Here is a 25004-nt window from a genome sequence, read left to right as displayed (position 1 = left end):
ACCCCAGGGAGCTAACTAGTTCCTGGTACAACAGTCAGGGTCAAGTTCATGTGCCCTGCAAGTTCCTGGGAGAAGGTCATCCCACCACAGTCGGCAGCCTGGACTGCGTCCCGTCACTGCTGACCCTGTCAACAGCTGGAGACCCCGACATGGACTATTAAGAACAAGTCACAGCCCTACCCACGGGCTGGGGCATTGAGGAAGCAGGAAACCAGTTACACCCCAGGGCCGTGGCGCTCACCTTTCCTCAGGTCTTCCTCCGTGGGCGTGGAGCCCTGGCACACGTGGTAGGACAGCAGTCTCTGCACTGTGTCGCTCCGTGACTGGAACTGGCTTTTGTCAGGTGTCACAGCGTGGGCTTGGTCCCTCTGTAACTGCTGCAGGATGCTTTGAAGGAGAAGCAGTGAGCGGTCAGGTAAGGCCACATCGGGAAATCGATTAGTCAAACCATTTATTAGCAATGCCGTTCATTTCTACAGCACAGGGGCACTGCATTCTCCACACTTTTAGTCTGTATATTATTCCCATGACCCTGACCTCAAGAACACATTGTTCCCACCAGGCATCAGTGGGCATTCTCTTCAAGAGCCAAAGAGCAAACAGTGCACTCTGTCTCATCTATTTACAGGTCCTGATGAAAGCAAACTGCAGGAAGAGATTTTCAAAGTCACCGACACACGTCCACCCTTGTGGGAGTGTGCCCGCGCATCAAGGCACTCATGTAGAGGTCTGATCTCCCCTGGCACGTGTGGGCCCCAGAGATCAAATTCAGCCCACTGGGCTTGGCGGCAAGCACCTTTCTGCTGCTGAGTCATCCAATGGGCCTCAACCTTGTGTTTTGGAGACTGGTTCTCTCGGGTGCCAACAACTGGCTAAGCAGGCTGGACTGGCCAGCCCGAGATTCCCGGGGTCCACCTGTGTTTGCCTCCTAGTCTGGGATCAGAGGGCTGGCTGCTGTGCCTGGCTTGTTGAACATGGTCAGGGATCGAACCCTCACATCCTCACGCTTGCGGAGCAAACCTTTGACAACTGACTAACATCTCCCCAGCTCACAAATTTCTTTAAAAGAAAAAGTGGCTTTTTAGACAGGGTCTCACTGTGTAGATCAGGCTGGCCTTGAACTCACAGAAACCCAGAGATCCACTTGTCTTTGCTTCCCACGTGATGAGATTAAAGGTGTGAGTCATTCAAAGCCCATTTTGAAAAAGGCTAACAAACTCACCATTATAGTGAGGTGTGTGGTGTGTTTAATGAAAACAAGGGGCCCTAAGACACCCTGAGAAAAACTGAGAATTCATTTGCCTTCCGACGCACAACTTACAAAGCTCCTTTAGTCAGCTGTTTGGCGGCAGGCCTCTTCTGTCCCGAGTGACCGTCCACCTAATAACAGAACATGGGAAAAAAATCACGAAATACAGTTATAGATAAAGGCTGCTAGGCTCCAAGTGATTCCCGTTACCCTATCAACAAAGACTTCAAATGCGTTGTGCTGAAAACTCAAACAAGCAATCATGGCCGACTTCCTTGTAGTCAAGAGTACCAGGGTTCAGTCTACAGAAAGCTGTACAGTAATCTCCAGCAAGCTATTAAACAGCAAATTTTGAGGAAGAACCAAGGTCTTAGAAAGCTAGACACAAAATAGCTTCCCTTCCTTTTCAAGACTAGTAGTGTGAAATGCCTTGAGATTTATATGGCACAAAGGTAGGTCAAAAGACCACAGAAATGGCTATTCCATGCATTCATGTCTTGTCCTCATATACAAACAAACCTCCCATCACCATGAACAGACACACTGCTTGCTTTTTGAGTCTTGCTATGTACCCCTGGCCATCCTGGAAGGCAATGTGTAGATCAGGTTGGTCACAAACCTGTGGTACCAGAGCCACTTCTGACATAATGACTGTTGTGATTTTTCCTTTATGCAGTGTTGGGGATTGAACCCCGGGCTGTACGCATGTTGGGCAAATGCTAACTACTGAGTTACACCCTCGTGATGGTCATTTTGGACTATCAACTGGAGAGGATCCCAAATCCCCTCAGAAAGAAACTTCTGGGCACATCTGGGAGGGAGGGTGTGAAGAGAGACCCTGACTTTGAGTGGCACTACCCCATGCCCTGGGGTCCTGGGCTGAGTAAGGAGGATGTGACAGCATTCATTCCTGTTCCTGCCTGCAGACACAACCCGACCCCTGCTTCACACTCCTGCTACCGTGACGTCCTCAGGGCCTACACTCTCAAGTGTGAGCCAAACCCCTCCTTCCTCAAGCTGCTTGCCAAGTTCTTTGTCCCATAAACGACAAAAGAACTACAAACCCCAACCCTATGTGTGCAGCTTTTATGTGCCTAGCATATGTTAGCTACTGGGGTGTGTATGTACGTGTGCGCGTGTGTATGCGTGTGCATGTGTATGTCTGTATGTATATGTGTGTGCATGTATGTATATGTGTGTGCATGTATGTGTATGTGTGTGCATGTGTGTATATGTGGGCGTGCGTGCATGCCCGTGTGTGTCACTGTTGGGGGATCAATCCCGAGGCCTCGCACAGCCTAGGTAACTACTTTACACCCGAGCTAGCCCTGTTCCAGCTTCCTTTCTGTTGCTCTGGTAAGATCTCTGAGCAAAAGCAAATTAGGGAAGAACAGGGCTTATGTGGCTTGCACTCTCAGGCCACCGTCCATCACTGAAGGATGTCAGGGCAGAAACCAGCAGGAACCATGAAGAACACTGCTTGCTGGCTGTTCTCTAGCTTAGACTTAGCTCAGTGTCACCTGCCCAGAAAACAGCATCACTCATGGTGTGCTGGGCCCCCATCAGAAAGGACAATCCAGACAATCCCTTTCAGACACGCCCACAGGCCAATCTGAGCTGGGCAGTTCCTCAGGCGAGACTTTCCTCTCAGACGATGCACTGGGTCGAGCTAACAGTACCAGCCAGGGCAGCCCACACCCGGTGAGTGCATTCATTTACTTGGTGTAGTGTCTGCTATGTGTAGGGTACTGGTGTGTGCTTTGTGTGTGTGTGTATACGCGCGCACACGCGAGTGCACCACTGCTAGATAGCAAACCCAGGGCCTTGCACACACTAGGCAGGTACTCCACAACACTCCAGCCCTTGATCTATGAAGGATTCATGAGGCACCAGAAACATGTCAGGAATAGTTGAGAAAGATTCATCCTGGAAACATGAATGTGACCAGGCCTGGCCTCCGGAACGGTTGCATGCCCCTGGAGACAGACTGGCTGCATGCACAGTGCTGGACACCAACCACCAATCTTCTTGAGACTACACAATCCTCCTTTCCAGCCACGAAGGGCCGCTGCAGACATGCAGGCCGCGTCCTACCTGCACAGTTGTCTGGCTAGGGGAGGATCCAACGGAGTTTTCCTGCTGTGGCTGTGCGGCCCCCAAGGATGCTGGCGTAACTTTGCTTCCAGAATCCTGTCCTATTAGAACGAATGCAGAAGACAGAGCTTATCAGAGACAGACAGTCGGGTCCAGTATGTGCATTCTGAAAGGGGCTTCTTTCTTTCTTTGTTATTTGAGACAAGGTCTCACTATGTAGTCCTGGCTGGCCTGGAACTTGCTAAGTAGACAAGGATGGCCTTGAATTTACCGAGATTATCCTGCTTCTGCCTCCAGAGTGCTGGGATTAGAGGTGTGGACCACCATACCCAGCCTGAAAGGGATTTCTTGACGAAACCCTGGCGGGAGGAAGGGAGCGGGGACACTCTGATCTATTAGCTATGGAGGTCGGTGCTTTTAACTCTGAGGAGGCAACAAATAGACCCAACTTAATCCATGATAATAAACAGAACTGCGAATGACACATGCAGTTTTTAGTTGTCTATGGTCTGAGAAATAGGCCTCAACCTGCAATCTGCCAGTACTTCAGAACTCCAAACTACACCTGCAGGAAGGAGGCCCAGAGGGGGATCTCAGCAGGATGCTATAGCCCCCATATCCGATCATGTGCGGAGCGGTAAGAACAGTTACTATACGCAGTCGCAGACAAAAGGTCGCTTTTACTCTTAGTGAGAATGGAGTCCAGCAGGCGTTAAGTGCCTTACGACAGGATACAACCTCCATGTTTCCAGTTTGGAGAGTGGGACCTCTGAACACACACGCACAGAGAACATGGGGCCAATTACAAAGGTCTGTGAGCCTTGCTCATCAAAACCAGAGCTCATCCCTTCTATACAATCCAATGTCTCATAATTCAGACGTGCTCTTTTCTTTCTGAGCGGTATGCTCTACCTCACAAGTGATGGAGCCCTGCAGCTGCAGGAACACACTGCTCCAGTCTTTGGGTGGGAAGAGTACAGAGAAAAGGGACGATGGGGGGAATTCAGAGACCAGGGGAGACTCAGGAAAACAGAGGCGGCGAGAGAGGGCGGGGCAGACTGCAGCCGACTTCTGCAAAGGCTCCTGACCTGGCAGTGCTGTGCTCAAGAGTCCAGGGATCTGTGGCGGCCTCAGGCTGTCTGTGCTCTTGGACGAGGGGATGGGGGAGGTCTGGTTCAAACACTTTTTCTGAGCCTGTAGACCAAAGAGCCAAGAAAGAGGTTAATGTGACCGTTATAAGTACAGATTACAGATTACTTTTTTTTTTTTTTAGATTTATTTAATGTGTTAGAGTGTTTTGCTATGTGTATGTGTTGTGTACCACACGTGTACCTGGTGGCCAGAAGACATGAGATCCTTTGGAACTGAAGTTATGGATGGTTGTGAGCCACCATGTAGTTGCTGTGAACTGAACCTGGGGCCTTTGCAAGAGCAACAGATGCTTTTATTAACTGTTGAGCCATCTTTCCAGCCCCAACAGGTACGTTTAAAATGCCACACAAGCCATTTGAGGTATCGAATTCCTTTAATCTGAGCAAGAGGCAGAGGCAGGTGGAACTCTATGAGTTCCAGGATAGCCAGGCCATCATACAAACACCATCTCATAAAGAAAATACAAACAAACGCTAGACGAGTTTCATTTTTTAAAGATTTATTGTTTATTTTTAAATTACCTGTCTGTCAGTACTGTAAGTGCGGTGTCTGCAGAGGCAGAGGGCCAGAGGCCTAGGAGCTGCTGAGTTACAGGCAGTGGGAGCCACAGAACGCTGCTTTGGGGAACCGAACTCAGGTCCCCAAGATCAGTGCATGCTCTTAGCCACTGAGCCATCTCTCCAGTCTCTCCAGGTAATGCTTGCTTGGTGTCACTTCCAGTTAGATATTACAAAAAGAACCCTAAAAACATTCTTCTGTCACACCGGGAGAGTTTCAGAGTATATCCTTTAAAATCTATAAGCTCGTGCAATTTTCTTTTCTTTCTCTCTTTTTTGGGGTGCAGGTGGGGGGCGGGTAGTACATCAGGCTGGCTTGGAAGTCCCAGACTTCTCTCTGCCTCTGCTTGGAGAGCGGGATTAAATACATGGACTATCACACCTGGCCAATTTTTTAAAAAATGAAGTTCCCGGTATTTTAAAGAACTAAACCAATGCCCTAACCCATTTTAAGCATCCCGATGCCATGCTGCTCTCACAAGTCATGCAGAGGAAGGAGAGAACTGCTTCGTCTCGGTCTACAGTGGACCAATACCGTGTTAGCTCATGTGCAGTAAATGAGTGAGAAATGATCCGTTGTCTTTTTTCTTTCTTTCTTTTCTTTTCTTTTTCTTTTTCTTTTCTTTTTTTTTTTTTTGTATTTTTGTTTGTTTGTTTTTTAAGACAGGTCTTCTCAGTGTAGCCCTGGCTGTCCTGGAACTCACTCTGTAGTCCAGGCTGGTCTTGAACTCAGAGATCCACCTGCCTCTGACTCCCGAGTGCTGGGATTACAGGCGTGCGCCACCACCGCCGTCCTAGGCCCTTGAACTCCTGATCCTCCTGTCCCAGCTTTACAAGCAGCTGGGATCGTAGGTGTGTGCCGTCCGGCCCAGTTTTCTTCTTTGCCATACTGTGACTTGAACCCAGAACCTTGCACAAGACAGACAGGTGCTTTGCCACCGAGCTATAACCCCACCCTTTTTAACCTACCTACCACAGTGGCACAGACGGCATCCTCTGTTGGGGGACTGGAACACTTGCTGTGACTGTTACACTGTGGGGCAGAGATGCGATGGCATGGGCAGGGCACTGCTGATGGGAATCTCTCCTGGGGAACGTGTTCTGGCCCCGGCATTAGGGATTGTTTTTACTATTATGTGTTTACTTGCTTATTTTTAGTTTTCTTTTTCTTTTTTCTTTTTTTAATGAGAGTTGTGTATTTCTTTTTTTTTTTTTTAAAGATTTATTTATTATGTATACAGCATGTATGACTGCAAGCCAGAAGAGGGCACCAGATCTCATTACAGATGGTTGTGAGCCACCATATGGTTGCTGGGAATTGAACTCAGGACCTCTGGAAGAGCAGCCAGTGCTCTTAACCTCTGAGCCATCTCTCCAGCCCTATTTTTAGTTTTCTAAGAGAGGGTCTATTATGTAGCTCTGACTATCCTGGAATTCACTATGTACACCAGGCTGGCCTTGAACTCTAGATATGCCTGCCTCTATCTCCCTAGTCCTGGGATTAAAGGGGTGTGCCACCACAATTGGCTATTTTTATTATTTGTTAATTTATGTGTTATCTACACACACACACACCCTCTCTTATGCACTTGCATGTACTCACACGAAGACACACACACACACACACACACACACACACACACACACACACACACACACACACACACACGCCCGGTACGCTCCATGAGAGTTTAAGTGCCTGTAGAGGCCCAAAGGCGGCGCTGACTATTCTGGAGCTGGAGTGAGTTTCGGGAGGGCTTGAGTGGCCCGATGTGGGTGCAGTAGCCCCCCTCAGGTCATCTCCCCGGCTCCAGCCCTTCTCCTTGCTCCCGTGGTGAACTCCATCTGGCTCTCATTGCAGTTTTACCCCATTTTGTTTCATTGTTTGTTTGATAGCCAGGGGATGTTCCAGGTCGCGTCTAGTAAATACAGTAGGAGATGAAGCTGGCGAATGCTAGCCTTTTTTTTTTTTTTTTTTTTAAAAATAGAAACAAAGTTTGCTCCAAGCTGTAAGGGTGACTTTCATCTACTGAGTCCCAGGCACCACCCAAGTCTCCCGAGGCAGGGGCATTGCTCTGAGAATGCTTGCACGCAGGTTACTCTTCCGTCTGTTCTCTCTCTCTCTTTCACATTTTTTGAGGTTAAAATATAACCGCATCATTTCCTTCCCTCTCCTCCTCCAGCACCTCTCATGGACCTGTCTCTTTGTCTCTCAGATTCACAGCCTCTTTCTCCTCCTAATCCATTCACTCTCTGCTTCATGCTTTGGGTGAGATGTGGTCCTGAGCTCCCTGCCCGGGCCACCATGCCGTCACTGACACTCTCCCAGCCATATCCGACTCTCAGACTCTGGGACTCTAAGTCCAAATACGTCCTCCCTGCTTTCAGTTGCCTTGGTCGTAGTATCTTATCACAGCAGCAGAGAGTGACTAATCCTTTCAACTTGATCAGTGGGACGAGCTCCAGGTGACAAGAGAGGATGAGTCGACATTTAAAAATGTGACGGTTTGAATGAGAATGGCCTTGACAGGCTTAGAGATCTGGACACCTGGACACTGGGGTGTCGGTATTTCAAAGGATGAGGAGGTGTGGCCTTGTTGGAGAAGTGTGTCACTAGGAGTGGTCTTTGGCGTTTCAAAAAACCCATTCTGCAGGGTGTGGTGGCACAAGCCTTTAATTCCAGCAGAGGCAGGAGGATCTCTGAGCTTAAGGCCAGCCTGGTCTACAGAGCGAGTTCCAGGACAGTAGGGCTATGTGGAGAGACCCTGTTTTGAAAAACTAAAAACTTAAAAAAACAAAACAAAGCAAAACAAAACCACCCAAAACTGATTTACTTATACTGTACATGTGTACGTGTGTGTGTGTGTGTGTGTGTGGTGTGTGTGTGTATGTCTGTGTGGTGTGTGTGTGTGTGTGTGGTGTGTGTGTGTGGTGTGTGTGGTGTGTGTGGTGTGTGTGGTGTGTGTGTGTATGTCTGTGTGGTGTGTGTGTGTGTGGTGTGTGTGTGTGTGTGTGTGTGTGTGTGTGTGTGGTGTGTGTGGTGTGTGTGTGTGCAGCCTGCAAACGCACCATGTGTAAGCCTGTGCACACGTGCAGAGGCGGAGGAGAGCATCGGCCGTCCTCCTATCACCCTGCCTCTTACCTCAAGGCTAGAGTTTTCTAGGCTGCAAGGGAGCAATCTTCTAGTTCCCACCCCTCTGATGTCACAGCGTGTGACGAACACACTAGACTTGTTACTTGGGCACTAAGATCCCAAATTCAGTCCTCAGTCATCTCTCCACCCCCCCCCCTTCTGTTTTCTTCAGAAAGGGCATTGTTGTACAGCGAGGCTGGCCTTGAATTCACAGCAGGCCCCTGCCTCAGCCTCCCAAGTGCTGGGATTACAGCCCTGAGCTGCCACACCTGCCGCAGTCCACTGAACGGGACTGCACTGAACAGCCTCCCAGTTGCTAAGCCCGGCTCAGGCCCGGCTCCCCTGACTTCCCACATGCGCGCTCCCTCTGGCATGCATACCGTGTCCCGGTCCTGAGAGCTAAGCTTACCATTCCTGGTCCTCACACCGACTGTCCCCGTCCTCACACTGTCCCCGTCCTCACACCGACTGTCCCCGTCCTCACACCGACTGTCCCCGTCCTCACACTGTCCCCGTCCTCACACTGTCCCTGTCCTCACACCGACTGTCCCCGTCCTCACACCGTCCCCGTCCTCACACCGTCCCCGTCCTCACACTGTCCCCGTCCTCACACCGACTGTCCCCGCCCTCACACCGACTGTCCCCATCCTCACACCGACTGTCCCCGTCCTCACACCGTCCCCGTCCTCACACTGTCCCCGTCCTCACACCGACTGTCCCCGTCCTCACACTGTCCCTGTCCTCACACCGACTGTCCCCGTCCTCACACTGACTGTCACCATCCTCACACTGTCCCCGTCCTCACACCGACTGTCACCGTCACTCACAATTTATACGCGGCTCGATCAATACCCTCTCGGTCCTCACATTTTTGGCTATTTAACACCCACTGTCCTTTGGCTACCTCAGACCTGATGATCACACCTGAAGCTCAGCAACTTCCTTTAGAGGTAAAAACTCCCTGTTTCTGTCACCGTTAGGATCTTGTGGTATTGCTCCTCCACCATGGCAGCCAGCCCCAAGTTCTAACTTCACCATTCCAAATCCATGTACTTCGCACCATGTCCCCAGCATAAGGCTACACGAGTCTTCACTATTTCACATTTAGGTTAACACAATGGCTATTTTTGTTTGTTTTTTTTTGTGAGACAGGGTTTCACACAGCCCATGGTGGCTTCAAGCTGAGGTGGCTCTGCAGCCGAGGCTAACCTTGAACTCCTGATCTGGTGTCTACCTGCCAACTCCCAAGTGCCTGGACCACATACAGGTGTGTGTCCTCACCTGGCCTACGGCACTGGCTTTCTTGTTTGCTTGTTTGTTTTTGAGACAAGATCTCACTATGTAGCCCTGGTTGTCTTGGAACTCACTATGAAGGGCAGGCTGGCCTCGAACTCACCAAATCTGCCTGCCTCTGCCTGAGTGCTGGGATCGAAAGCATGTGCCACCGTACCCAGCAACACAGGCTCTATTTTGGTTTGGTTTTGTTTTTGAGACAGGCTCTCATTGTGTAGCCCTGGCTGGCCTTGAACTCCCAGAGATCTGCCTGCCTTGGCCTCCTGAGTGCTGAGATTAAAGGTTCACACCTGGCACAACACGGCTCTGAACGCGACCTGTGAGACCCACAGGACATGCACCCACACACCTGTCCCACCAGTCACCTTCCTCCCATCACCTGGACCTGTTTCCCTCCCCCAGGGTACACACCTTCTCCTTCCCCAGACTTTCCACATCTCCTTTCTGGAACATTCTCCACCTAGACCCTCTTGTCGTTACCCCTTCCTTCCTTTAGAAGTTTACAGATCAGCAGCCAGGGAGATGGCCTGGCAGGGCTCCTGCTGCCAAGCCTGGGTGTGACCCCTGGGGCCCACATGGGGTTAGAGAACCAGCTCCTGCAAGCTGCCCTTTGACCCCACACTCACACCGTGGCATGCATGTGTGGCCACACACACACACAATGTAACAACAGGAGGTCCCAGATCAGCCAGCACTGTCTTGTGCTGTCCGATTTTGTTAGAATTTGCCCAAACCTGACACGTGTTTTAAAGTGTATGTGAACCCTGGCTTCTCTGGGTTCCTGAACAGGGTTTTATATTCCAGGGACTGTCGTGTGGCAATACTCAGTGCTGAGTGAGTGATCAGAGAAAACACCTCACACAGACTGGGGCCACATACTTAGCGGTCAGTACAAAGGAAAAGAAAAACAGGCGAAGAGAGAGGAAACCAAAAGAGCCTTGAACTTGTAGGTATTTGGGGCGGAGCCTGAGGAGGAGGGTGGCTGAAGCAGCGTGAATGGTACCCACAGCAAAGGGCAGGTTGTGGATACCATCAGTGGTGGGTCAAAGGCACCACCTACGTGTCTGGCCTGTTCAGAGGACCCTGAGTGCAGGCCAGCCCTGCATGCTTCCTCCGAGGAGTGGAAAGCTCCCAGAGGGCCTGGCTCAGGCCACCAGGCGGATGGGTTAGGATTGGTGTTCTGGAAGCGGGCCCATCAGTCACTGATGAGGAACACTTGTCTAATGAGGTCCCATTAGGGCCGGAATGGGCTGTGGGGTTGGCTAACTCTGTGCCCTCCACCCTGAACTGCATTTAAAGTCACTTGGGGAGCTTCTGTAAAATACCGGTGCCTAAGGTCCCTGCTCCAGGCAGTTCAGATCAGAATTTATGGGGATAAGGTCCAGGCATGCGCATTTTTAGAAGCTCCCCAGATGACCCTATGTGTGGCTAAGTTCCTCATTTTAGGGACGAGAGAACTAAAGAGAGGCTGAGACCACAAGCCACTCACTGACAGGCAAGGATGACTCAGCCGGGCTTCCTCACCCAGCTCTCGCGTTCCCACGAAGGTTCCCTACAGCCCACTGCAGAGTTGACTACGGAAACGGAGAGAGAAGCAGAGCAGGAGGAAGGCAGCCGCGTGGGCACTGTGCCCACTCCCGCACTGTGGGGTGGGACTCACTGCAGAGCTGTGTGCGGCTCCAAGAAAGGACAAAAAAGAACTTGCTTAAGCCCCGGCACTGTCCTGGTTAGTCAATATTTCTAACATTCATGGAGTGAATGAGACATTTTCAGAGAATTTAAAGCTGGGTGTAGTGGTACACTTTTTAGCACTGAGGAAGCAGAGGCAGGTGGATCTCTGTGAGTTTGAGGCCAGCCAGAGCTGTAACAGTGAGAAAACCTGTCTCAAAATTTTTTTTTCTTTTCTTTTCTTTTTTTTGTTCTTTTAAGTTTTTCGAGACAGAGTTTCTCTGTGTGTAGCCCTGGCTGACCTTGAACTCACAGAGATCTGCCTGCCTCTGCCTCCCAAGTGCTGGGATTAAAGGCGTGCGCCACCACCGCCCACCTCAAACAATGTTTTTTATAGGGTCTGGTGACTTATTGAAAGTACGGGAGAAGGAAGCTGATGGCGCTTACAGACACGGTAGGAGAAGAGGGCAGGACTGGAGAGAGGCAGGCTGGAGACCTCCGTAGGGAAATCAGCCTGCTCACACCTGCACCTCACAGCCAAGGCCACGAGGGTGCATGCTGGCTGTGGCTCCCAGGGACTTTACATCTACTAAAGCTTTGGGAGCACTGAAGAGATTTGGGCCTATCATAGTTTCGTTTGACAAGCTAAATTCTCATACCAATCATCTGGTTTAATCACGGACTTAAATTTTGAGTCATTCAGAAGACAGTGTAAAGCTTGGGGGGTACTTTTGGCTTTAAGGCTTCAGGGCTGGCTCCATGGAGGATGACCGGTTCTCGGTTTGAGGCAAGGCATTCTCAACCAAGCCTGCAAACGGAAGACGTGTCAAAGCAGGGCCCAGCTCCACTGGCTCCCCCATGGTCAAACGCAGGCATGTTAAGTCGCAGGAAGACAGCACGATCAGAGATGCTCTCTAGACCGTGGGTTAGCTTCAAAAGAGCAAGGGGGCGGGGAGGGCAGTGGGTGAGGTCCAGATGAACAGGAGCAGCCATGAGCTCACGGGGGCCACAGCCAATAACTGACTGAAGAGTCAGGCTCATTACACTATTTTATCTACTTTGTTCAAGGATTTGTTTTATTTTCTTACATTGTGGAGGGATACGGAGCACATGCCACAGTGTACATGTGGAGATCAGAGGACCACCCGTGGACCTGGGTTTTCTCTCTCCACCGTGTGGGGTCCAGGGATTGAGCTCAGCTTGGTGGCAGCACCCACCTTTACCTGCTGAGTCATCTTGCAGGCCCTTAAGGCTTTGATAAAATGTTGGTTTTTATTATTATTATTATTTTGTGTGTGTGTGTGTGTGTGTGTGTGTGTGTGTGTGAGAGAGAGAGAGAGAGAGACAGAGAGAGAGAGAGAGAGAGAGAGAGAGAGAGAGAGAGAGAGAGAGAAAATAATGTCAGTGAAGGTGCCCATATAGGCCAGAAGTGTCAGAGCTCCTTATAAACAGTTGTGAGTTGTCTTATGTGGATGTTGGGAATCGAACTCAGTTCCTCTGCAAGAGCAGCAAGGTGCTCTTAACCACTGGGATTAAAGATGTAAGCCACCAATGTGCAAACAGTATTTTCTGGTTGAATTTTGAGTAAAAAACTCTTGTAAATGGCATTAATGTCTTGACTCAAAGAAATCTGACATTATTTTACTGTCAACACTGAATTTCTTTGACAGTGACAACACAGAATGGCGACAATACAGAACGGCGACAAGTTCCTGTTCTCTGGAGATGCCTGCTGAAGAATTTACAGTCACACGGTTATAAAGGATTTTGAATGGTTCAGAGGAAAAAGTATGTTTGTGTTTGTATGTGTGCACACCATACAGGCACACTTGGACACGGGCCAACTAAACAAATACTCTAGACTAGAGGCTACGGAGACACGGGTGAACAGTTTGCTGCAGCCTTCCAATTTCTGCGGCTCTAGAGCCTCCCCATTACAGAGAGTGGGGATGAGACTCACAGGAAGCTGGCTCCAGGGGACACCTGTAGCAAGTGGTGGCCAGGGAGCCGGGGAGGAAACTACGACTCAACACCTCCCCGTCCCATGGGAGAGCCTGGGACCAAGCTCATGAAGTACTTAGACGGAATGCAACGCCGGGTTAAAAATATATTACTAGTGTGTGCACACATGCGTGCCAGTGTGCACGTGTGTATGTGTGGAGCTGAGAGGACTCCTCTTCAGAGTGGGTCCTCTCCTTCCACCTTTATGTGGGTTTCAGGGATCAATTCAAGTTGCCAGGCTTGCTCAGCAAGCGCTTAACTGCTGAGCTCTCACTGACCCATAATATTAACCATTTCTATTATTAAAATGCTGGGTTATGGGCTGGAGAGACAGCTCAGCAGTGAGGCACTTACTAGTCTTGCAGAGGACCTGGGTTCAGTCCCAGCACCCACCCTGAGTGGCTCACGAGTGCCTTCAACTCCAGCTCCAGGGGACCTCAGACCTCTGTCTGCTTGCTCAGGCACGTGTACTCATGTGCCTACACTGACCCATACATGCACAACATTAAAAATAATAAAAATAAATCTTTAAAAAAACACTTGCTAAATTTAAATTCTCACAAGCATAAACACTACATGCTTGGATAATGGTGTTTTTGTTCATCACAACAGCCCATGATGTCTACAGGAGATTTACAAAGTAACTGTAAAGCAAGAGTCACTCTGGGTCCTGTGGATAGAAATGGCAGGTGACCTACTTACTACCTCACAGCACGTGCTGCCCCCAAAGCCATGTCCCTCGCTCCCTCACTCCAGGTAGAATTTCTGAAAAAAGACGACAGGAACAGCCTGGGAATTACACCAGTGACCTACTTCCCTGATCTTCTTGCATAAAAGTCACAAGAACTATTCTGAAGCTTCAGGATAAAACTTTCTTTGTGGGTGTTGTTTCTTTCTTTCTGAAAGCTTTTAGAACTCCAGGTGGGTGCTAGGAATCACACTCAGGTCCTCTGTTGGAGTAACAAGTGCTCTTAACCGCTGAGCATCTTTCTGGCCGAGAGGCATCTTGTTAGGTTTATGTACAAGAAACTGGGGAGTCAGCAATAGGCTCCTCCCACTTGAGTGGGGTAGGGAAACAGCCATGCTATGGGTGAAAATAGAGAACTGATTATGACAAAAATAAAGCTGACTGCAGGGTGGCGCACACTTTAATCCCAGCACTCTGGAGGTAGCGGCAGGCAGATCCCTGTGAGTTCGAGGCCAGCCTGGGCTACAGAGCGAGTTCCAGGACAGCCAAGGATACACAGAGAAACCCTGTCTCGAAAAACCAAAACAAGGATACACAGAGAAACAAACAAAAAACCAAAAAGCCAAAGCTTATCAATATATATTATTTCAAGTTCCATAATGGAGCGAAGTGTTTGCAGTGTGATGAACAGCCTGTCATTTCCTGTCATCCAGCTTTTAAGGACAGGCTGTGTCATAAGGAATCTAAAGTCCACAGAAGGAGATGTGCAGTGGGCACTGGCTGGAAGCTCTCGACTACTGGGTACCACTCTGCATTTTCATCTGCTGCACAGCTTATGTTTGCTGGCTTCTCTCTGGGCCGGGGTCTCTCACTCTTGGCCCAGACTGCCCTGAATCTGCAGTAGCTCTCCTCTGGGGGTTTATAAGCAGGAGGGGACTCTGTTTCTAATCTGTCATACTGTCTTTATTCATAATTCTCCCAAGCCGTTTATTAAAGATTTTACATTTACACTGAAAATTATCAGCTTTCCCCTAATTTTTTGGAAACTACTTTATTTTATTTTGGTTTTTCGAGACAGGGTTTCTCTGTAGCTTTGGAGCCTGTCCTGGAACTCACTCTGGTAGTCCAGGCTAGCCTTGAACTCACAGAGATCCGTCCGCCCCTGACTCCCAGGTGCTGGGATTAAAGGCGTGCGCTACCACCACCTGGCTTGACTTAGTCCTTATATGCGCACAATCGCCATTTCGCCACTTTGAGAACATCAGTAGCATACACACACGACTCAGTTTATTTGGCGGGGCTGGGGATGGAATCTGGGGCCTTCTGCATGTACAACTGAGCTGCACTCCACCTCTCCACACACACACACACACACACACACACACACACACACATACACACACCCCTCAACTGTACTACTGTGTGTGCATGGTGCAGGTCACCAGACCCAGACCCAGGCCTGCTTGGCAAGTACTCTATGCTCAATTTTACTCCCAGCTCCAGATGTTGGGTTTTAGATACACTGTCTCCATCAGAATAGGATTCTCCTTTAAAAAAAAAAAAAAGACCGGGGGCTGGAGAAATGGCTCAGAGGTTAAGAGCACTGACTGCTCTTCCAGAGGACCTGAGTTCAATTCCCAGCAACCACATGGTGGCTCACAAACATCTGTAATGAGATCTGATGCCCTCTTCTGTATACATAATAAAAAAATAAATCTTTTAAAAAAAAAAAAAAAAAAAAAAAAAGACCGGTGGTGGCGCACGCCTTTAATCCCAGCACTCGGGAGGCAAGAGGCAGGCTGATCTCTGTGAGTTCCAGGACAGGCTCCAAAGCTACAGAGAAACCTGTCTCGAAAAACAACAACAACAAAAAGATTCCAGTCAGGCGTGGTGACACATGCCTATATCCCAGCACTTGCGAGGTGGGGCTTGGAGGAGGATCAGGAATCCAGGGCTATCCTGACCACACTACAGCTTTGAGGCCACCCTGGGCTATGTGAAACCTTGTCTCGAATAAAACAAACAAACAAACAATAAACAAAGCGTTGATTCCAGGGAAGGGGCAGAGAAATCAAATAATGAATACAGAATGAAGTGTTTTGTTGGTGAAGGGCATTCGAATCAAGAAGGACGTTTGGCGAGAGGGACAGCAGACCATGTGGAGGGCACCATCGGCCTGGTCTGGGATAGACTGGGATAGAGGCGACATCAGCCAGCCTGTGCCCACCGTGTAGAACAAGAGCCTGTGGGTCTAAAGCCCACTGAGGAGGAGGAGCCCACCCGAGTGCACTCACTCTCAGTGCAGAGCAGGGCACTGGAAAGTCAGGGTGGCCACTGGCAGGGTGGGCTAGTGCAGACTCTGAAAGGAGCCTCGAGGATTTCTGTGTGAAAATCAGGGTCTCAGGTGACCCAGCGGGTCAAGCTCACTATGTAGCCATGGCTAGTTTTGAACACCTGATCAACCCTCCAGCCTCCATCACCCAATGCTGGGATCACAGTGTGCACCACCATACCCAGCAGAAGGACACCCAGTGTTCAGGACCAGGGTCAGGACCAATCACACTGACAGTCTGGAGGGCACAGCATCTGACAACCCGGAAAATGATACTCCAAGTGTACTCATAGCAATCCAAACCCAGGGGCACTGTTAAAAGAACCACTTCTGCCGGGCAGTGGGTACATGCCTGTAATCCCAGCACTCAGGGGCAGAGGCAGGAGGATCTCTGAGTTCAAGGCTAGCCTGATCTATAAAGCAAGTTCCAGGACAGGTAGGGCTGTTACACACTGAAATCCTGTCTCAGAAAACACACACACACACACACACACACACACACACACACACACACACACACACACACACAATTGCTTCATACCTTTCTAAAACATAAGGACAGAGACTGATGGGGAGGGCATGGTGCCTATGCCTATAATCCCAGCACTTAGGAGGCAGAAACAGGACTGCTCAAATCCAAGGCCAGTCTGAGCTACATAGAAAATTTCAGGCCAGCCTAGGCTACCATGTGAGACCCTGTCTTAAAACACAAAACACAGGGTCAGCAAGAAAGTGCGGCTGGAGGCTGGAGACCTGGCTCAGTGGTTAAGAGCTTTTGCTGCTCCTGCAGAGCACCAGGGTCTGGTTCCCAGCCCCCACACGGTGGCTACGCCATACGTGACTCCAATTCCAGAAGCTCCGATACCCTCTCTGGCCTCGCTGAGCACCAGGCATGCTTTTGGGAAGCAGTGCACAGACATGCGTGCAGGCAAAACACCCCACACATAAACAGACCACATGGCCGGTGAAGGGCTTGCTACCAAGCTTGACGATGACTGAACTGCATCCCCAGAACTCACATGCAGGAAGGAGAGAAGTGACCCCTGCAAACTGTCCTCTGACCCCCTCCCTCCTCACACTCACTCACACAGGAATAAATACATGTAGTAAAACCAGAGCTGGGGAGATGGCACAGCCAGTTAAGGCACGCGCTACCAAGCCTGGGTCTTCAGTCTCATTCCCGGGGTGAGGGGACGCCTACAGTTTCCCGTTGACCTCCACAGGTGCTCACAGCTGATGTGTGTCCCACCCCAAGATAAATAAGTATGTCAAGAAACAACCTGGTAAAAACAGCAGCAGCCAAACAGGAGAATCTGTTGTAGCTTTTAAAGCATGGTGGTGAGATGAGCCAAGGCCTTGGACTCCATGCTAAACGAAAGGATTTCTTTCTTCTTTTGTTGTCAGGGTGTTGCTGAGAAGTGGGACTGACTGGGAACAGCCTGCACGATCAGGCTCCTTTCCTGATCTGGGGGATCTGCCTTTTTTTAGTGTGCATGGTGTTTTGCCTGGGTGTATGTCTACGCACCCTGTGTGTCTGGTGCCCATCTAAGCTAGAAGAGGGTGTCAGGTTCCCGGGACTGGTGTTTCAGAGAGTTTGGGAGCTGCCATGCAGGTGCTGGGAACTGAACTCGAGTCCTTTGTAAAAGCAGCCAAAGTTCTTAATGGCTGAGCATCCCTATTTTTATTTTAAGTCTAGGTGTGTGCCTCTGTGTGGATTGTACACCTGAGTGCAGGAGTCCTCAGAGGTACACAGATTGGTGTCTGTATATTTAAAAGATTGACACTCAATTACTGATATAGCAATGTAAGTTCTAGAGACTTCTGAATGTAGAGAAGGCTGTGGAGATGATGACGGAGGAGGTAGATGTGTGGGTGGAAGCAGGTTGAGTAGCAAGTCCTCCCGCGTGGGAGGAGGACCAGTGATAATTGGCTTGCTTGGTGCCTGTTACTGTGCTGAGGCGGGAACCCAGGGCCCCAGCCAGGTAAAGCACGCTCTCACTGAGCCACGTGTCTGACCCACGGAGCAGCTCTCACTGGACCACGTGTCTGACCCCACGGAGCAGCTCTCACTGAGCCACGTGTCTGACCCACGGAGCAGCTCTCACTGGACCACGTGTCTGACCCCACAGAGCAGCTCTCACTGAGCCACGTGTCTGACCCACGGAGCAGCTCTCACTGGACCACGTGTCTGACCCCACAGAGCAGCTCTCACTGATCCACGTGTCTGACCCTATGGAGCAGCTCTCACTGAGCCACGTGTCTGACTCTATGGAGCAGCTCTCACTGAGCCACGTGTCTGACCCACGGAGCAGCTCTCACTGGACCACGTGTCTGACCCCACAGAGCAGCTCTCACTGAGCCATGTGTCTGACCCACGGAGCAGCTCTCACTGAGCCACGTGTCTGACCCCATGGAGCAGCTCTCACTGAGCCACGTGTCTGACCCACGGAGCAGCTCCCACTGAACCACGTGTCTGACCCACGGAGCAGCTCTCACTGAGCCACGTGTCTGACCCACGGAGCAGCTCTCACTGAACCATGTGTCTGACCCACGGAGCAGCTCTCACTGAGCCACGTGTCTGACCCACGGAGCAGCTCTCACTGAACCACGTGTCTGACCCCACGGAGCAGCTCTCACTGAGCCACGTGTCTGACTCTATGGAGCAGCTCCCACTGAACCACGTGTCTGACCCACGGAGCAGCTCCCACTGAACCACGTGTCTGACCCCACGGAGCAGCTCTCACGGAACCACGTGTCTGACCCTATGGAGCTCTCACTGAGCCACGTGTCTGACCCCACGGAGCAGCTCTCACTGAGGAAATGAGGAGAAAGGGAAATGTCTGCCGATGAGTGAAGGACACATGCCAAGGACCACATTAAAGCTTTTCAGCAACAATCTCTGTGTGGTTTTACCAACTGGGCAGGCTCAGGTACCAGTCCAAGGACAGTGCCTTGACACCTCCCCGCTCCCTGACACACACACTTGCCTCCCTCTGGGCAGGGCCAGTGACCGCTCTGAGTGGCCGCTCACGGTCCCTGAGCCTTCCAGGTGGGTCACCAGCAGCAGTCATGTTCATCAGCTGCAATGTTCAAATAGCAATGGCGTGATTGCTAGTTGCTGGTCTTTGGGGAAGTGTCTAGATCCTGAAGGTTCTGGCCTGCCCAATGGGTTAGTCCTTGATGGATTCATAATCTGACGGCATCACTAGGAGACGAGGCCTAGTTAAAATCAGTCTCAGGACAGTGCCCTGGAAAGATACAGCTTGCCTCCAGGAAACTCCACGGTATGGAGATATTACCCCACTTCACTCACGAGAATGAAATCTATAGGGATCATTTTACTGGGTGCATATCATTCACCTAATAAAACCTAGATTCATCTCTGTGAGTTTGAGGCCAACCAAGTGAGTCCCAGGAAAGGCGCAAAGCTACACAGAGAAACCCTGTCTCGAAAAACCAAAAAAACAAACAAACAAACAAAAAAACACCTAGATTCAAACTCAAGAATTAAAAGAATATGTATGTGGTGATATATTTGTCCCCCAATATATTGTGTACCCTAATAAACTTATCTGAGGATCAGAGGAAAGTCAGCCACTAGATTAAAATAGAGGTCAAACAAAGGCAGTGGTAGCCCACGCCTTTGATCCTAGCATTCGGGAGGCAAGAGATCCAGCGGGATCTCTGTGAGTTCAAGGCCACACTGGAAACAGAGCCAGGTGTGGTGGCACATGCCTTAAATTCCAACACTAGTTAACTGTATAGACAGACAGGAAGTGACAGAGCTGGGCAGGAAGAGGAAGTGATGTAGTTAGGCAGAGAGGAAGTGAGATGGCAGGGACAGAAAGGCATATATATGGGCGTGGGTATGAGGAAGCAGGTCTCTCTGGAAGCTGAGGAGTTGGTGAGGTGAGGTCGGCTGTGGCTTGTCCTATTCTTCTGGTCTCTCGGTTTTCACCCCAATATCTGGCTCTGGGTTTTTATTAATAAGACCATTTAGCAATTCATCTTACATATATATTGCACTTATTTGTATGTGTTTATATGTGTGTGCACACAAGTGTTTATGTGTTTATATGTGTGTGCACACAAGTGCAACCTTGTAGTAGTTTTTTGTCAACTCACACAAGTTGGAGTCATCTGTTGAAATCACCTGAGGAAATGGCCTCCATCAGACTGGCCTGGGGGCATGTCTGTGGGCCACTTTCTTGATGGTTAAATGCTGTAGGAGGACCCAGCCCACTGTGGGCAAGGCCATCCCTGGGCATGTAGTTCTGGGTGTATAAGAAACTAGCTAAGAAGCTGGGCGTAGTGGCGCATGCATTTAATCCCAGCACCCTGGAAGCAGAAGCAAGTGGATCTCTGTGAGTTCAAGGCCAGCCTGGTCTCCATAGTGAGTTCCAGGACAGTCAGGGCTACGTAGTGAGACCCTGTCTCAAAACAAACAAACAAACAAACAACAAAAAGAAAGAAGAAACAGGCTGAGCAAGCCATGGGGAGCAAGCCAGTAAGCAGCACCCCTCCATGGCCTCTGCCCTGGTTCCTGGCTCCAGGTCTATTCTGAATTACAACGCTGACTCCCTCAGTGATGGACGTGACAGAAATGGGAGCCGCACAAACCCTTCCTCCTCAGGCCGCCTTTGGTCCTGGTGTTCCGTCTCACTGACAGACAGTATGACATACAGCACGTGTGTCAATGTCAGAGGGCAACGCTGGGGGGCGGTGTCTCCTTCCACCCTGGGGGTCCCAGGGGTCAAGCTCAGGGCATCGGGCTTGGCACTGAGTGTCTACTGAGCATCTCACTGGCCCCAAATCCGTCTCATCCCAGGTTTTCACTCTAATGCCCCATGGGCTGAGAGTTCTCCTTAAGAAGGAAGAACAGTCAACCATAAACTGAGAAATGCAAGTTAATAAGTAAGTCTCACCTGAGGAGAAAATGGTATTTTAGTGAATACAACAAAAATTCCGGCTTCCCCGCCCGCCCGTCGAACCACGTGAGCGGCACTAACCTGACAGAAGAACTGTTGCTGCGTTCCCGGGGTGTTGCTGAAAGTGCTGGTAGGTTTGGAAGAAGAGACTGGAAGACGATGGGGCACGCTGACCGGGACCGGAGTCCTGTTTGGTTGTGGCAGCTGGTCTCCCGTGAAGTTTGATCCCGATGCCCCAGACTGCACTGTGGACCCAAGACTGGCATGAGCAGTGCTGGCCGAGCTAACAGCAGGGAACCGCGTGGGTCCTGACATGCTGGTCACCGAGGACATGGCGGTAAAGCCTGGTCTTCCTTGGGAAGCGCTGCTCTGCCCCGGTGACAGATGTAATACTGTCGGCGATGCCCGCTGCAAGGGCATCTGTCCTCCAACCATCTGAGGAGAGGCATGGTTGACGATCACTGGACTTCCAGAGGTGGCAAAAGTCTGCCCAGACACTAGCTGGACGGCGGAGTTCTGGTTGTTAAGCATCTGTCCAGAGTAGGGTTGGTTGGTCCTGAGCATGTTAGAAGAATTCCTATTCAACATGACATGCTCTGAGGCCGCTTGGCCAGAGATGAGCTGCGAGGGCTGAGTCTGAAGCAGCTGCCCATTTATGGTCTGGACGTGGTGTACCGAGTTGGAGCTGACGGAAAGGCTGGTAGGTATAAGGAACTGACTTTGGGGGGTGTGAGGCTGGCCCATGGGGGAATGAATGACGATGCTGCCCCCTGTACTGCTCACGGCCTGGGAGGTGACAGGCTTTCTCGCGGCGTTCTGTTGGTTGACAATGTTCACAGACATGTGTGGACCAACCACGGAGCCCTGGGGTGAGCTTGCGGAGGCGAAGGAGATCCCCTGCTGTACATGGTGCTGCTGGATCCCCAGGCTGTTCACATTGTACGTACTCTGCTGACCCATCTGGATCGGCTTTGGCTGGATATTAATTGGGACTTTATTTGAATTTGGTGCGAGACCCCTTTGAATAATGATGTTATGCACAGGTAAAGACGCCTGAAAATTTGTGCTGTTGAATGGAACGGTGACAGGCTGTGCTACCGGACTGGAGGTGGAGTTCCCGAACAACGAGTTGCCATTAGGAGTCTGTCTGTGGACCAGGAGCCCTCCACTCACATTGGTTGGGGTTTGCTGCCCACTACCTTTTAATATGATCTGCGAGCCATCTAGGTTATTAATAGTCATCATGGAAGGCTGACTACCAAATGACCCGATTAACTGTATCTGCCCAGAGCCACTAATCTGGCCGCTATTAGGCAAATGCTGGCTGGGAACACTGATCCCCACGTGCTGCATAAAGCCATGTTGCACACCCACTGTATTGCTTGCAAACGATGCTCCAACAGGCACGTGAGTCACCCCGATAGGCTGCAGTGTCTGACCTGAGTAATTAGAAACAGTAGAAGCCTGAGTAAAGGATGCTGATGAAGGGGGATGGAGCTGAGCTTGTGCAAACTGTGGGCTTGAGCCTATACTGGCATCCAGGTACGCCTCTTGGGCCAACGTCTGCTCAGTGATATTAGCTTCCTGCAAGGATTTCTGAAGAATATCAAAGGGTTGGTCCTCGCCGAGATCAGGAAGAGGAGAAGACTCAAGTTCATCTTCAAGAAACTGAAGACTACTTGAAAGTGGCAGTCCATCACTGGGCCCTTCTCCAAGCTGGCTATTTACACCTTTGAGGGACGATTTAGGGTCAGCGTTCTGAAAAGCAGAAGCAGCATGTTACAAGGCACATGGAACCTTCAGAAGAAACCGTAAAAATCTCACTCTGGAATGAATATAAATAAAGCTTAACGATAGGTTTCCAGAGCACCCCGGTCTTATTCAGGCTGGCCTCGAACCCGCAGTCCCCCGTAAGACACGACTCACTCCGAACTGCTTGCCTTATTTGTCCTGTTGTATTTCATTGCTTTGACAGATTATTTTATAGGGAACATGTGAGAAGCAGGCTGAGATGTGGTAGCTCACACCCGGAGTCTCAGAACCGAAGCTCAGGACTGTCAAGAGTTCGAGGTCAGCCTGGGCTACACTGTGAGACTGTCTCACACATAAATAGAGAACCCGGGTGTGGCGGCACAGGCCTTTAATCCCAGCACTCTGGAGGCAGGTGGAGTTCTGCAACTTCAAGGCCAGCCTGATCTACACAGCCAGTTCCAGGACAGCTAGGACTGTGAAGAGAGACCCTGTCTCAGACAAACAAACAAACAAACACCTCAAAAAACAAGTATTTTGATTTGCAAAAAGTTAACAATTCTGAGTCCCCAGCTAATGAGGCATTATGGGCTAAATGATTAGAGAGAAAAGCCAGGCAGGCCCACCTCACAGTAAACCTTGGAGACTCACGGGAACGTGAGCGAGGGCAGGATGAAGGTGGAGGTCAGGCAGGGTGGCCGGCACCTGTACCTCTCGCATTAGGGGTTAAGGTCGGAGAATCACTGAGAGCTTGAGGGCCTACTGGGACACAGGGTGAAATCCAGCCTTCAGAACAGAAAAGAAGGGGCTGGGACTGTAGCTCAGTGGTTAGAGCCTTTGTCTACCATGAGTGAAGTCCTGGGTTGGATCTCCAGAACCACAAGAAAAATAAAAAGGACAATGAGCCACAAGTCTCCAGGACATGCGCTTTGAAGGGAGGCTTTGAAGCCACAGAAGCAGGTCAAGAGGTCTCACATGATGTGATCAGATAAAACCCTGAGATACTTGAAGGACCTGAGCATGGCCACAGACTCTCTGCATGCCATGGAGTTCTCCAGATGAGGGACATAAAGACTGTGACGATGGTGGCGAGTCCACGTTGTTGACTACCCCGAGTGGTTTCCACGGACCACTGTGAGACAGTTTGTTATTGTGCTTTCTACTGAGAAAACAGGGCATTGCTGAGATTTACAGATACACCCAAGATTAACATGACTCAGAAGGGGCACAGCAGGACAAAGATTTGAGCAGTCCCACAGCAGACCATCATCTGTGGAAGAGTGTGATGGAAAAGACTAAGATAATACAAGTTTAAGCAGTAATTCTCTTGTGTGTGTGTATGGTGTGTGTAGCATGACGCACACACGGGTCCTGGTGCGCATGGCTGGAGGCCACAAGATGTCTGGTGTCCTGCTCCAGCACCCTCTAACTCAGGCCCTTGAACTTTGGGTCTCACTGAAGCTGGAGCCAGGCCGGCAGCCAGGAAGCCCCGGCAATCCTTCCACCGCAGACCACCCACTGGGGTGATAGTCAGTCCTGGGGATTTGAACTCAGGTCCTTACTTTGGCACAGCAAGCGCTCCCACCCACTAAGCTCTTGCACACAGTGACTTAAGATTCCTCAGGTCCCACCCTGTCTAAATTCTCCTAGAGCTTTAACAACACAGGCTCCAGAAGCTGGGGCCTGAGTCAGAATCCCAGCTACATGCCTCATGTAATTTTAGGCTGAGTAAAAACTCCCTGTGCCTTAGCCTCCTCGTCTACAAAACAGAGCTAATGTGAAACCACTTCCTGGAGGTACTGTGAACACTAAGTGCAGTTTGCACCAGTCCTCAGTAACAGGTGCATGCTACACCCTCAATAAGCATTAGTTATTACTTTTTTCTTTGCTTCAGATTAAAATTATTTGTAAGTAACTATAATTAAAAACAGCTTCCGACCAGTTGGTGGTGGTGTACGCCTTTAATCCCAGCACTCGGGAGGCAGAGCTGGGCAGATCTCTGTGAGTTCAAGGCCAGCCTGGTCTACAGAGCGAGAGCCAGGAAAGGCACAAAGCTACACAGAGAAACCCTGTCTCGAAAAAAATCAAAAAACCAAAACCAAAACAAAAACAAAAAACGAGCTTCCTTAAACAAGATTGAACACATTTTACTATGCCTTC

General features: G+C 50.2%; 1 protein-coding gene across 5 annotated transcripts in view; it reads right to left on the bottom strand.

Annotated features, from left to right (window-relative positions):
* Bicral (BICRA like chromatin remodeling complex associated protein) overlaps positions 1 to 25004 on the bottom strand; it is a 97160-nt gene that overhangs the window by 13664 nt on the left and 58492 nt on the right. For all 5 annotated transcript variants that reach the window (XM_076557712.1, XM_076557713.1, XM_076557711.1 and 2 more), the window contains 5 exons: positions 21177 to 22853; positions 4432 to 4537; positions 3344 to 3444; positions 1322 to 1380; positions 242 to 387 (listed from right to left, as the gene is read on the bottom strand). In XM_076557712.1, the coding sequence (XP_076413827.1) occupies positions 242 to 387; positions 1322 to 1380; positions 3344 to 3444; positions 4432 to 4537; positions 21177 to 22853 (2089 nt within the window). The remainder of the gene's footprint in view (positions 1 to 241; positions 388 to 1321; positions 1381 to 3343; positions 3445 to 4431; positions 4538 to 21176; positions 22854 to 25004) is intronic.

This window comes from Peromyscus maniculatus, chromosome 21 (assembly GCF_049852395.1).
Source record: "Peromyscus maniculatus bairdii isolate BWxNUB_F1_BW_parent chromosome 21, HU_Pman_BW_mat_3.1, whole genome shotgun sequence".
In the NCBI taxonomy this organism is placed as follows: Eukaryota; Metazoa; Chordata; class Mammalia; order Rodentia; family Cricetidae; genus Peromyscus; species Peromyscus maniculatus.
The sequence above is the reverse complement of the archived record's forward strand: the minus strand, read 5'-3'. Positions and strand labels throughout refer to the sequence as shown.